Source organism: Syzygium oleosum, unplaced genomic scaffold (genome assembly GCF_021117445.2).
Source record: "Syzygium oleosum isolate NSW1041296 unplaced genomic scaffold, Sole_v2.1 Sole_v2.37, whole genome shotgun sequence".
In the NCBI taxonomy this organism is placed as follows: domain Eukaryota; kingdom Viridiplantae; phylum Streptophyta; class Magnoliopsida; order Myrtales; family Myrtaceae; genus Syzygium; species Syzygium oleosum.
This window is the reverse complement of record NW_026607521.1, coordinates 2,851,629-2,866,278: the sequence shown is the minus strand read 5'-3', so window position 1 is coordinate 2,866,278 and position 14,650 is coordinate 2,851,629. Positions and strand designations below refer to the sequence as shown.

The 14,650-nt window shown below is 41.7% G+C and overlaps 2 protein-coding genes across 2 annotated transcripts; both read left to right on the top strand.

The window, feature by feature from the left end:
* Nucleotides 1-3,893: 3,893 nt before the first annotated feature.
* Nucleotides 3,894-7,199, top strand: LOC130135791 (transcription termination factor MTERF4, chloroplastic-like). Its single transcript, XM_056305553.1, has 2 exons — nucleotides 3,894-5,686; nucleotides 6,773-7,199. Exon 1 carries the CDS (start codon nucleotides 4,040-4,042, stop codon nucleotides 5,606-5,608), a length of 1,569 nt encoding a protein of 522 aa, XP_056161528.1. The 5' UTR covers nucleotides 3,894-4,039; the 3' UTR covers nucleotides 5,609-5,686; nucleotides 6,773-7,199.
* Nucleotides 7,200-7,848: 649 nt separating this feature from the next.
* LOC130135706 (serine/threonine-protein phosphatase 4 regulatory subunit 2-like) lies at nucleotides 7,849-10,230 on the top strand. Its single transcript, XM_056305311.1, has 4 exons — nucleotides 7,849-8,255; nucleotides 8,479-8,567; nucleotides 8,703-9,789; nucleotides 9,883-10,230. The coding sequence occupies exons 1-4, from the start codon at nucleotides 8,169-8,171 to the stop codon at nucleotides 9,961-9,963; spliced, it is 1,344 nt and encodes a 447-aa protein (XP_056161286.1). The 5' UTR covers nucleotides 7,849-8,168; the 3' UTR covers nucleotides 9,964-10,230.
* Nucleotides 10,231-14,650: the final 4,420 nt, after the last annotated feature.

Below are 14,650 nucleotides of genomic sequence, written 5' to 3'. Positions count from 1 at the left end.
CCTTGATTTAATTAGTGAAAACCACCCATTAGGGGGAGAAAAACCAATGGAAGTTCTGCGTGTCTCTAGGGAATAATACATTAATTAAGAGGTGATTATGCCTTCTTTGTCTTCTAATCAAGAGACTCATTGTCTCCATCGTTGTTTCTGCCGGAAGCATCAATGACAGCGTAGCGGTAAATGTCACATTAAGATTGCTTCACCATGAAAAAGATTGGATGTTGTTGGTCTTGGAGTTGAGTCAAGCTTTCGCAGTTTCCATTATCTTTGAACGAGTCCTTTCTAGATGACGAAATGGATGTTCAGTACATTTGCTTGAGACATGGAAAAGAGAGTGTCTTAAAACCTGCTTAATTTTAAGAAAGATAACACAGATTAGGTTAACTCTTGGTGGTTCATGCCATAGAGATAGTCAACATCTCATCAACGAATCACAAGATGGGATTCACATAAACATCATGTGAAAAGCAGGTTTAATCCTATAAAAAAGATGAAACAGTTTCTAGATCACAATGTCCTTTTCGCCTTCTTATCAGTAATCTCCAAGCCGTCCGGTTGATTTCACTATTTTTTTAAGATGTGACCGTGGATGGTATGACGAAACCTGAAAATGATGAGGATGTAATTGTTTTGTACCATCCATGGTTATCTCACCATGGTATACGTCGATGCAATCAATCTGGACACCATTGTTAAGAGCATAATCATGGATTAGTGAAACATTTCCCGGAAAAATTGTCCAAAAAATTTTGAACTTATTGTACAGCAGCCAATTCAATCCTGAACCTGCTGAATGGGAGAAATGAGAAAGGGGTATTAACCATGTTGTAATAGTTATTACTTGTGGGGGCCATGTTATATGTATTACTCTAAAAAGAAAAATTATAGTAGTCAACCCGTAATAGGCTTTTGACCAAAAAAAAAAAAAACCCGTAATAGGCCCGTAATTTTAATTTCCATTGCTGCCAAGCGTCTCATAAAGAGATTGCGTGCGTTGTATCCCAATTATTACTTGTTACTTCTGTTAGGAAGACAATTATACCGCATGGGAAACGGTTATATATACTATTGTTTTTCTTAAATGTACGTGAAAAAAATCCAGGACTCTTATAATATAAGTTAAAATTGGCGTTGTGTTCTATGGAAAAATCAAAAGAAAATCGAATTTAACTGTGAAAATGATATTTTATAACCAAAATCTTAGAATATAAATAACAGTGGACATGTTATATCATTATTTAACCACTAAAATGGTATGAAATAAGTTAAAAAATTCAAGTATATTTAACCCAAGTATAAAATGACATGTTTTTATACTTGCATAATCATCTTTATATTGAAAGAAGGAACGTTTATTCGTAAGTTCAGCAAATGTGAGAAACGGAAGTTTTACTATAGAAAATCAGGTACATCTATACTTGCATTTTACATTTACCGGAGAGGTTGCTAGAATCTCGTGTCCGCAATTCAAATTGTACTTTCCTTTTCGCTTTATTTGGTCCATTTGAAAAGTTACTAATTTGATAAGAAGGGTTATCAGGACCAAGATACTAAGGCTTACGGTGAAAGTTAATAAACCACATATCTATTGAGCGAAAAAGAACATTGAAAATTTACTTATTTCTTTGGGATATGCACATTGAAAGTTCTAAAATTTGTCATGCAAGTGCAGTTTAGTCTGAAAACTTGCAAAAAGTGCAATCAAGTTTTAAAACTTGTCAAATTGGTTCAATCAAGTTATTCCGTTAACTTTGTCCAATTTGGCTAACGAAAATTGCCGACATTTTTTTTATATTGTTTTCTTTATCCTACGTGGCAATGACGTGGCTAAAACGACGTCGTTTTGGTCCAAATTTAATTTTCAATATAAATTTTATTTAAAATCAATTTAAAAATAAGCTAAATAAAAACAAAGGAAAGAGAGAGAAACCAAACGGTGAGGGCTGCAAGCCCTCGACGTCGTCGTCCCACCATTGCTAGGAAGCACCGGCGAGGGTGGGGGATGGGCGGAGGGGGTCGCCGGGCCCTGGCTAGGGGCCTAAACTTGGTTGAGGGCTCGATTGCGGTTGGTGAGGTCGGCCCTGGCCGGGGCCAGTGACTCCTGCCGGCCATCCCCTTCCCAGTGAGGGAGGGGCGGCAGCGGCAGCGGCGGCTGCAGCCCTTAACTCCGGTTTCTTCCTTTTATTTTATTTTTTTTAAATCTATCTTATTTTTAAAATTTAATTTAAATAAAATTTGTATTAAAAATGATATTTAGACCAAAACGACATCATTTAGCCTTATGTTTCATGATTTAGTTACATTATCGCCACGTAGGAGAGAGAAAATATTCAAAAAATGACACGTCGGCATTTTCCGTTAGTCAAGTTGGACAGAATTAACGGAAAGACTTAATTGAACTGATTTGATAAATTTTAAAACTTGATTGCACTTTTTACAAGTTTTATGGCTCAAATGTACTTTCGTGACAGATTTCACATTTTCTAGTGCATATATCCCTATTTCTATCGTGCCACCGAAAAATGAGAGCATTCCAAACAAGCTTGCACAAGATATTGTGTTGAGAAGGTTTGTTCCCCAGATTCATTAACCTTGCGGAAGAGTCGGCATCACACAACAGTGAGACGAAGTCGAGAGGGCGTGAGAGGAGGAGTTCACGATCCTAGTGGGACTTGGGTGTCGGGCAGCAGACGAGGAATATCAAGCAAGCTACTTGTTGTGGCGAATATTTTAGTGTCTTGCGACTGAAGTCCAAATGAGTCCCCTTAAAAAAAACATAAAGTGGTTCGGTATTCATAATGAGAGGATCAAAGAGATAAGAATCAAGTTTATGAGATTACTGTCTACGTGGCAATTCTAGCTTAAGGAATTGACGGTGGACGTGCCATCACGTGCCCGGGAATGCGGAGCAATCACGAGTTATCGCGTGTCGGGAGAACACGGGCCGACACCAAGCCCACTACAAAGGTCGGGAACTAGGTCGGGGCCATTCTCAATAAGCCCGCTACGAGTTTACCAAACTAATCATACTATTATGTTGGGGTTAATTCCAAAAAAAAGGCACCAACTTTAGGTCGATGGACAATTCTGGCCCGAACTTTTTTTTGTTCCATAAAAAAGCACCAACTTTAGGTCGATGGACAATTCTGGCCCGAACTTTTTTTTGTCCCATAAAAAAACACCAACTTTAGGTCGAGGGACAATTCTGGCCCGAACTTTTTTTTGTCTCGTAAAAAAGCACAAATTTTCATTTAAATCCCAAATTTGACCTCCCATTGACTTTCTGTCTGAAGTTACCCTTGTTTGAGAAAAAAAGTTATGGTGGTGAGCCTGGCGAATCTCTTCCATGGCGTCTGTCGACGGGCGGTGGTCTACAGCTTCAAATTACGACAAAACGATGAAGTTTGGCCAGAAAGATTCAATCTGGAGATATTTTTGACTTGCCAGTGAAGTGAAGGAGACGAACAGTTTCACCGTTATTCTTCAAGCTGTGGTTCAGAGAATAAGACAATGAATAATACTTTAAATCCGGTCAGCAAGTCACGTGGATTTATTGCTAAGGTGGAATAGTCAAGTTGGAAAATCAATGGTTTTAAGTCAATAAGGGCAAGATTTGAGATTTAAGTGAAAGTTGGTGCTTTTTTACGGGACAAAAAAAAATTCGGGCCAGAATTGTCCATCGACCTAAAATTGGTGCTTTTTCACGGGACAAAAAAAGTTCGGGCCATAATTGTCCATCGACCTAAAGTTGATGCTTTTTTATGAAACAAAAAAAAATTTGAGCTAAAATTGTTCCTCGACCTAAAATTAATGCTTTTTTTTTTAATTAACCCTACTGTGTGAACATCTTAACTAGAATCCTCACTGTTTCACTTCCCCGACATGCCCTTATCACTTCCTCGGAGTCCTCGAATCATCCTCGTCTCTCTGTCTCTGTCTCTCCCTCCCTCTCCTCGACCTCGGATCGGAGGATTTCAAGAACCCATTTCCATGGCTCTCTGCTGATTCTTGCACCCCTCTTGGGAAGTGTCCTCCAGACATGCTCTCCCGGAGCTGCTCCGGCGTCGCGAAACCCGCCTTCTTGCTCGCCGCCCACCAGGACCTCCCCGTCCGGCTCCCATGGCGACCCAACCTCCCCCTGCCGAGTCGCCGCGACCGCCGAATCTGGCAGGTCTCGCGGTCCCAGACCTCCGTCTCGGAGCGGAATCCGCCCTCCGGGTCGGACGGCGGCCCGGCCGCGGCGGGGCCGAACAGGGTCCGGCTGGGCCGGAGGGATAGGGGCTCCTCGTCCTCCTCGTCGTCCCTGTACAGCCGCCCCAGCTTGGCGGAGATGAAGAGCGAGAGGATGGGGAACCGCGCCAGGGTTTACGAGTTCCTCCGCGGGATCGGGATCGTCCCCGACGAGCTCGACGGGCTGGACCTTCCCGTCACCGTCGAGGTCATGAGGGAGCGAATCGATTTTCTTCACAATTTGGGGCTCACGATCGAGGACATCAATAACTATCCTCTCGTCCTGGGTTGCAGCGTGAAGAAGAACATGATTCCGGTGCTCGATTACCTCGGCAAGTTAGGCGTCCGGAAGTCGACGCTGGTTGAGTTTCTGAGGAGGTATCCCCAGGTTCTCCACGCGAGTGTCGTGGTCGACCTGGCTCCGGTGGTTAACTACCTCCAAGGTATGGACATTAAGCTGAACGACGTTCCTCGCGTTCTCGAAAAGTATCCGGAAGTTCTGGGGTTTAAGCTTGAGGGGACTATGAGTACTTCGGTTGCTTACTTGGTCGGGATTGGTGTCGGTAGAAGAGAGATTGGGGGTGTTCTGACTAGATATCCAGAGATTTTAGGGATGCGAGTGGGCCGCGTGATTAAGCCCTTTGTGGAGTATCTTGAATACTTGGGCATTCCGAGATTAGCTGTGGCTAGCTTGGTAGAGAAGAGTCCTCACATACTTGGGTTCGGATTAGAGGACACGGTAATTCCCAATGTGGAGTCGCTGTTAGAATTTCATGTCAGGAGGACATTGGTTCCCTCGGTTGTTGTGCAGTATCCTGCGATTATAGGGATTGATTTGAAGCCTAAGCTTCTGAATCAGCGGTCTTTGCTTGGTTCAATTACCGAGTTGAGTGATGAAGAGTTCGGCAGAGTTGTCGAGAGGATGCCACAGGTCGTCAGCCTCAGTAATACTGCTGTGGTGAAGCATGTGGACTTTCTCAAGGATTGCGGATTTTCGTTGCAACAAGTTAAGGATATGGTTGTTGGGTGTCCTCAGCTGCTAGCCTTGAATATAGATATAATGAAGTTCAGTTTCGATTACTTTAGTAAAGAAATGGGACAACCTTTGGAGGACTTGGTCGCTTTCCCATCATTTTTCACTTATGGTCTCGAATCCACTATAAAACCACGGTACAGAAGGATTGCTAAGAAGGGTTTAAAATGTTCTCTTGCCTGGCTGCTCAACTGTTCTGATGAGAAGTTCAAGGAAAGGATGGATTATGACAGTATTGATCTGGAAGAAATGGATGCATTGCCATCATTCGATATGAATAGGTTTATGAAATCTAGGAGTGATGGTGAATCAGAGTCTGACTATGATGACGAGGATGATGAGTAGTTTGTCTGATATAATGTTAAATTCAGGTGGTTATCTGCAGGAAAAGCCGGAGGTCTTCTCCTCCTTAACTCTTCTGAGGTAAATCATTCTGGTCCTATCATTAGCTTATTCAAAAGCTTGATGAATCTTGTGCATTAGAGCACATTGTGTAGAAAATGCGGATACGTCAGGACCAATTTCTGGTCTTCCTTTGCTAGTTATATTCATGTCATTTTGGTCACCTAGGAAAAATTCAGTAACAACAGTTTCTCGCTGGTCTGCCTGACAACAATGACAAGCACCACCATATAGCTGATGTCATCCTTCCTGGACATCAAACTCAACTAGCCTTAAAACAGATATACATGCAGCTACCTTTAAAAAAGACCAGTTTTAAAGTTATGTGTATGTTGTCTGATCTCTGGTAGTCCTGTCAGCAAAATTTTTATTGTCTCTATATAGGTCCCTGATGGTTGGGAGCTGGAAACTTTTCTTTATCGGTTGATTTTAAGCTTCAAATTATACTCTTTAGAAAAATTTGCAATCTGTGTGTGTATGTATAACTTGAATATGTATATGTTGAAGAAAGAGATCCATATGGAGTTGGTTTTCTGAATCTGAAATCCGATTTGGGGGCAGGAATTATATGACGACAGGATTCCATAATGATTTAGCCACCTTTACATTTTAAATGCCTGTGGAAAAAGTTCTGTCTCAATTCTTGCGTATAGGTAGGAGGGCGGACATATGTAGCTGGTACTTCAGTCTATTTTCTGATGGAAGGTCAAAAGGAAAATGGCGTCTGATAGTTCTCCAATAGCTAAAAGATCGTGAACTTGTGCATGCCTTCGATGCAGTGGCTCTTTGACGTTTTGAACTTTCTGAAAGTAAAAGGAACCGTAAACTGAAGATGCCTCTGATAAGTATTGTGCACTGTCCAGCTCTTTGAGCCACAATAAATGCCCTTGGTAAAGTCTATTAGTAGTTGTACATCCGGAAAGTGGGAAAAATGCGGTGATGATTTACTGATTCTATTCACGATCCACGTTATGCTCTTTGTCGTCTTCATTTACCGATACTTTACTGACTCTAGACTTCCTCCTGATTCAACAATGTCACTCTAAAGGTCTTTTCATTTCATATGCTTACTGACCTAGAATTATATACTCTTGTCTGCTTTCCCAGTCGGACCTGTTCAAGCAAGGTATGGCTACTGCTCCTTGTTGGCATTTAGTTTTGCTATCATAAGTGAACAAATTGCAGCAGCCGGAAACGACGCCACGGATCAAAAGATGTGTGCACAAAATTTTCTTCCAGCCTATGTTTGTCATTGTAGAGATGAGCATTGTACCTGTTTATCTTGTGAAATTGTCAGCTACTTTGAGGGTACTACTGCTTGAGAGGCCCTTGGCTTTCGACTTCAAAGGACATACTGTATGCATTCCTGTATGCTCAATTTTCCGACAGTTCTAAGTGCTAATTGTCGATTTGAGGAACTAACTATTGGCTGTTTTACATGTACACAACTTATCTGAATATAGACACCGGTTCTTCGGGGGTTCCCGCGGATGTATCCATTGATTTCTGTCGATAATTATTAATTTTTCTTTTACTTTGGTTGCTTGCCGTCTATGTGCTGATTGAATGCAACTATTAGTGTCAGTCATTCTGACATAGAATCGATATCCGACGCACCCGGCACCGATCGGCTCAAAACATGCAGAAGCTCCTTTCGTCACTCAGGTGTTCATTTTAAACGGTACCGAACATGGACGGCCCAGAAAGTCCGAGCTTGTCAATCTGCATGCGTGTGACAGGGTCATTAGTCTCTCTGTACCATTCCAAAGCATGTGTGAACTCGAATCGCGAAACCAGGCCACATTCGCACGGGCATGTCACACCGACCTGACGATCACAGAACAGCCGAGCACTCCTCGATTCATTTACCCGACGGGGACCCGACGATCACAGAACAGCCAAGCACTCCTCGATTCATTTACCCGACGGGGCCACCGGACAACGCACCGGCCGCCGCGCTGTGGGAGTAACCCGTATCTGTAACAACAGCAAAGGAAAGATGACCAAATACTTAGCTTTTGCAGCAGAGACAGCTATCTTGTGGCCAATCGGGTGGGACCCGGTTCAACGGTCCGAATCGGGTCCCGTAGGCCCCCCCGAATATATAAACGGAGATTATTTATTTATTTATTTATTCACTTGGTTTTTTTTCTTTTTTTATATTCAATTGCGCGTCATGCCGCAAGTGCTCCCCTAACGGTCACTTGCCTTTTTCGCAACGAATAGCAGCCGACGAAGGAGGGAGATTTCGAGATTATTAGAGTAATGGATGAATGCAAAACCCTAGAAATCCCTCTCCCCCGAAAGAGTTCCAAGATCGCTCCGGGCTCTTCCGCTGTCTGATCGATCCGATCGATCCGATCGTTGCTTTTGCGAGGAAGCCATGGATGCTGCTGCTGCTGCTGCTTGATCAGGAGTCTCGTCGCCGCCTTCTCCTTCGCCGGAGGACTTGAAGCCCTTTTGAGAGAGAGAGAGAGGGAGGGGGAGGGAGAGGTGTCCGGCGATGGGTTGCTTCCTCGCGTGCTTCGGCTCGTCGAAAGACGGGAGGCGGCGGCGGAAGCAGCGGGGGAAAGTCCAGCCTCGCGACCAGGTGAAAAGCCTTTGCTCCGTCGAGCTGCGGTTCCGTCCGTCTATCTTGTTCATCGCTGGCCTTTCGCTTGCTTTTGTTTCTTTTTTTCCTCTTTGGTTTTCTGGATCTTTGAACTGGTTTTCCCCCTTCACTTGGCATTAATGAGGGAAGAACGGGTGATCGGGAGTTGTCACTGCCGGAATTCTTTGATTCTCACTGGATCTTTCTGGTTAATTGTCTGCAGCGGAATTCGGGTAGCCGGCCGGTTCAGTTTCCCGTCTCGTCCGGGCAAGAAATCCCGGCGAAACCAGTTGCTTCGGTTACTGATGTGCTGTGAGTGATTACTTCTTTTCCCTTGTTTGTCATAATTCAGACACGTTCTTCGATCTTTATGCATATCTTTTACCTGAATCAATTGTGTATGGGTAATTCTGGGTAGTGAGATGAGTTGTGTTTTATTTGGTCTAGTGATAAGCCTGAAGAGACATTGAGCTGCAGTACCCGGAAGAAAGTAACATTTGATTCGAATGTTAAAACCTATGAGCATGTTTCGTCGCCTCCTGATGATGATGATGCTGATGCTGGAGAAGAAACTTTACGGGAGAGTCGAGATATGGTCGAATCGGATGATAATTATGAAAAGTTAAGTCAAGCTCAGTGTGCTTCTGAGGATAGCTCGGTTGCGTCCAGCATCAGGTCTTACCCTCCAAACCACAGGTACCAGAACTGTAGAGACAGCGACGATGAAGATGGGGACTTGGATTGCAATGTGAGTAATCTTACTGATGATGATTATGATGACGACCACGACGGCGATGAGGATGAAGGTCAGGACTCCAGTGAGATATATGAGGGCGATGATGAGATCGAAGAAACGAGGGCAGTTCGCCCAACTCCTAGTGAGGTTTGCAATCCTGAACACATGCGCCGCGAATCTCCTGTAGCGGAGATGAACCCTACTAAGTTGAATGTGAATGCTCGAGATAGGAGTGTGTACATCCATTCAGTGTTGAATCCTGTCGAAAATCTAACTCAATGGAAGGCCGTGAAAGCGAAAGGGACGCCACTGCCGAAGCACCAAAAGGAGAATTTGAGCTTTGACCAAGAAGCTAGGATGTCATTCGACACTGCACCAGCTTCGAAGGAAGTATCATTCAGTTTCAAGGCAAAACCGATTGAGACAAAGAAATCTACCCAAGAAGTAGCTGTGGATGCTAGCCTTTCAAACTGGTTGCCTTCCTCAGTAACTACACCGATTGAAAAGAAGAGCGCAATGACTTTGGACTCTGTCCAAGTCGAGACCAGAGTGGTAAAAGGATTTATGAGCTCACCGAGGAGCCAAGAAGATAGACCAATTTTGGGTGCATTGACTGTTGAAGAACTCAGACAGTTTTCAGCCAAGTCTTCACCAAGGAAGTCACCGAGCAGAAGTCCCGACGAGATGCCCATAATTGGGATAGTCGGAACATACTGGAGCCAGTCGGATTCGGTCGGCAATTCTTGCTCAACGGCTTCCTTCAAAGGAATACCAAACACCACCAGCAAATACGGAGAGGTATTGGGTCATCACAGATGTGCAAGTGGTTTCATAAGGTCAAAGTGGGAAGGAAACTAATTTCTGTTGTTTTTTCTTTCGTTGATGTTGCAGGATAAGAAAGTGAATTGGCACTCCACCCCTTTTGAGACAAGGTTGGAGAGAGCTTTAAACAGGGGAGCTCATCAACTGTAATCCGTGCGTACACATTCTTCTATAGGTTCTCGAGATGGTTTGCGTGTGCTCACGTTTGTCATTTTTTCCATTCTTTTGTGAATTCGATTCTGTTTATTGTGTGGTGGTATATGGTTGGCTGATGTTTTTGGCTTTATGCTATTCAATGTTTGTACAATCTGATCTGTTATAGTTACATGTACCTGTGTGATAAAAGAGTTGATGTTGAACAGATATAGTGAAATGAGTTTTTCTATTGAGAGTGAAATCATATCTAAATTGTGTTAATTCGTTGATCTATACTTGGATTTTGGAGCTTCATATGGGTGCTGTTACTGTTTTTCATTTTTCTTATGAGGGGAAGGGGAAATCCACGTGCGATGGATAGGCTTAATAAGAGTAAAACAAAACTCTGTATTTGAACCCAAAAATGGAATCGGGTTATATAACCCTCAGGTATCTCACGTCATCACACACGTGGTTGATATACGGTTTTGGCCATAGCGGTACTCGGTACCTCGGCACTCGACGTACTCTTATTTACTGTGGCTAGGCTTGTGATGTCTATTGTTGTCTTTAAAACATGTTTGCAGATCTCAAGTACGCATATTCTAGTCGATATAAAGTATAGGTCATCACTTTGGATGATATAATAGACTACTTTCCCGTTTTGTTTTCCTGTACATTGGTACGTGGGATGTGTATCCAAGTTGCCCTTTCGATGGCCCTGTAGAGATATTTGCGTGCTCAAGTTCTAACTCTAATATGGCGTTCTTCCTAATAGGTTTTTTTGTCTGCAAACGAACTCTGAATAAAAGTTATTTTGTCGATCGCATCAACTGGGTTGACAATAATCTGAGAGCTAAACACCGTGAACATGAACTCGAACTTGATAAGATCAAGTCGTAAAAAAATACCGCATCTTGAACTTTGTTATCGAAGTAAAAGACCAAAGAGTAGCATGATGGAGATTCCCAATGTGTATAGCCAAAGCTCTTAGCAATGTTTCTTTGTTGGCCCACAAAAGCTCCAGCTTGAGAAGCTCACATTAATGTTTAGGATTTGGCTTTTCTCGCTAAATTATGATGTTAGTTAGATTCTCCAACCAAAATAGTATTCTTATCATAAATCTCTCAAAATGAAATACCCACAAAGAAGGGTTTCCGGAGCTCCAAGGTAAAGAGGATTTAGTGCAACTATTTTCGGTATAATTTGTTAGAAAAGTCCAACATCGGAGAATTGGTGTGATGTAGAGTAGTTGATATATCCAAATTGGCTCATAACGCATTTGTTTAAGCTTTTGAGTTAGGATTGGTCCAACTGGATATGTTGATGGGCTCGGGCTTTAGACTCTCTCTTGGTGAGCTCTCCGGGCGAAGGTGATTTTATTTTGGTTCACACTTAAACTAGTGTCACATCTAGCAGATGATTACAATATAATTAGCACATCTCTTCCAATTCTTAGGGTGCGTTTGTTTCGTGGAAAACTTAATGATAAAGGAAAATATTTTCTAGAAAATCATTTTCCAGAAATACGGTTAGTTTTCCTTTATTTAGTGATACATAATAGAAATCGGTTTCTGATGTTTGGATTTCATTGGAAAATGATTTCAATCTCATGAGTTTATTTCCGCCGAAAAAAAAATCGAATTTTTAAATATTTTTAAATATTTTTAAAAATCGAATTTTTAATTAATTTTAATTTCTTTTTAAAAAATTCGAATTTTTAATTATTTGTTTCCTTTTTTTCTTTTCTTTTTCTTTTTTCTTCTCTTTCCTTTTCTTTTTTCTTTTCTTTCCTTTTCTTTCTCCACCTTCCTCCGCCGTGACCAACTAGCGACAGCCCCAGGCGAGTCGCGAGCCCGCTGGCCTCAACCGAGCCCGAGTTGGCCTAGATTTGGCGAGCTCGTGGCTCACCTGGATTTGGCAAGCCACGAGCTCACTGGCCTTGGCTAAGCCCTAGCTTGCCTAGATCTGCTTAGCCTCGAGCTTGCCGGGCGAAGTCGAGGCAGCGAGGTCCAGGCGAGGTCGGGCCTCGCGCGACACCGGTGAGCTCGAGCTCGCCAGATCCCGGTGAGACTCAAGCTTGTTGCACTGAGGCTGGCGAGACTCTAGCTCGTCGAGATTTGGCAAGCTCGGCCTCGCCTGAGGCTAGCCGTCGTCGGCCCGTGCTTGTGGCCGGTCGTCGGCCGCCACCAAGGCTGGTAACTGGCGGAGGGAGGAAGAAGGAAAAATAAAAAATAAAATAAAATAAAAGAAAGAAAAGAAAAATAAAATGTTAACAAATTTTAGATAATCAATTTCAGAAAGTGTTTTCACCTTCTTAAACTAGAGAATTCACTTTCCTAAATTTATACATGAATGGTTTCCTTGATCGGAAAGTATTTTCGGTTGACCAAATCGTTTTCGGACAACCAAACGGATGAAAGTTCGGAAAACACTTTCCCAGAAAACAATTTTACCAAAACAAACGTACCTTTAGTTACAAGAGAAAGAGATTATATTTACTCAGTAGCTATTTATGGGTTCAAACTATAAAAGCACTCTAGTGTTGCGGAGCGCTGCCCACTACGATTCCTGCCGGGACAACCCCCCGCCCGCTCACCGAGGAGTGGGATCCCGTGCCTTTCTGTTGATGCAGAGTATCAATCAAACCCAACACAAACAACATCATGAGGAAGAGGGAAGACAAACAGGCTGTCCAACATGCTAAAATGACATACCAAGGAAAATTGTCCAAAAAAACATTTTGATTTCGCTATTTGGCCGGATGGATTTAATTGGCAAAATATGAAAAAGTTTATGACTCAATTGCCAAAATTGAAAGATTTAGGACTGAATTGGCAAAAGTGCAACAGATTTAGGACTTTTTGAACAATTTTCCCCATTTGTTCAAGCAGTCAAAAGAGGCATGAACATTGTAATTTAATTTCTTATTGAATTTAGATGTAGAGCTAAAAATCGGTTTGATTCATTCCTGAAATTGGGTCTTTCATGTTGGGATAGAAATCTTATCACGAAACCGAATCTTAAAAAACATGAAAACGTAACTATATAGGATCCTCGTCGCTTGCATAATCCAATTTCGAGACGAATTAAATCAACATACAATAACTTTTTTTTGGGCGAAGCGGATGTCGCGAATCAACTTATAATCACATGAGGTTTATGTTCATTTATGAGACCTTACAAGAGTTTGTTGCAATGTGAGCAATTCATTTATTAGATGAATGTGCAAAAATAAGTTCCCTAACCATTATTCCAACAATGACATCGTCAGAATTATTCATAATGTACCTTAAAAGTTGTAAATATGCAAGAAACGTTTTTAAGAAAGTGGGTAGTTCAATCCCCCCTCCCCCCCTAAACTTTCAAATATTTTGCAGTTAAAAACTTTGTTTGAAAGTCGTCATCAGTCCAGCCAGCAAGATGCTTGGGCGGTAGTTCTATGACTTCTTCGAAATTCGGCGAAGGCTATCCTTTCCTAATTTAGGTTTGATCTAAATCTAGAAGTTTTCTCTCCCGATTTAAATTTAAACTTGTAAATTCCTTAGAGCCGTTCGATCTATGGTGATTCAACAAGTTATTGTTGTTGTTATTGTTGTCTCCGTATGGCGATGGTGTTGAGGGTATTGAACCTAGGCGCGCATTGAAAGCCGTAGTTTCTGGAGGAGAAGATCTCAGCGTGCACCCATCACTGATGATGCCGGTGATCAGCCGCCGATTGTTTTTTTTTTTTTTTGAGTGCTATGATAGATCTGGTCTTTTGGGAAGAGAGCGTACTTATAACTACAGGCAGTACTCACGTTATTTTCTTTTGTTTTGTGGCTATTTGGTATTTGCTTTGTTTGGAAGCTTTCTATTTTCCTCAACGTTTGATCTTTACAAACCAAATGAAATTTTCTTGCGACAAAAGGAAAAATCCATTGTTTTACTACGAGAAAGCAGTAGCACAAACATCAAAGAAATTAATATCAAAATTCGAAATATTCCCACTTTAAAGGCTATCGGAGATGGAAATTATATTTTACAAACACTTGATAATATCTGTAGGCTTCTGGTTTGACCATTGACATTTCTGTTTTTAATTACTTTCAAATTCAGAGAAATAATAGTAGATACGTAAAACTATTGGCCGTAGAGAGTGGGTAGTTATAAGAATTTATCTAAAACACCGTCGCATAAATTTTTCTTTGCACAGGCAGACTTGAGATCAAAACATGTGTCCACTTGGGTGGTAACGAAAAGTTTACACTAGCAACGTACTGTATTTAAAAGTCCTAGTTATAATCCTCAAATTAAGAGTGTTGGAGATTGCTGGAGTATAATTTTCTTGGTATTTATGGCGTATTTTCTATTTCTCCTTAAATATAAAAAGTAGATTCGTGAGGTTGTTTACGCAATATGCTCAAAATCTTACACAAAAATATTAATATTTAAACTCCTTTCGATTTTTTTAAATGGAAGTACGTCTTGTTATAAGAAAGATGTGATGGTTTGAAATAACCTCAATTATAATTTAGTTGGTTCGAAAATGAAATGGAAATCTAATGTCCCTAGAAAGGAAATGACCATTCCCCATGTCAATGCAATGAATTCCAACTAAAATTATTTAATTAAAAGTCCTCCAAACAAACACGGCTTGATTTGCTTCAGGTTAATCTTCGATTATATGTATAAGCACAATAAAAAGTGCAGAAATTCAAAA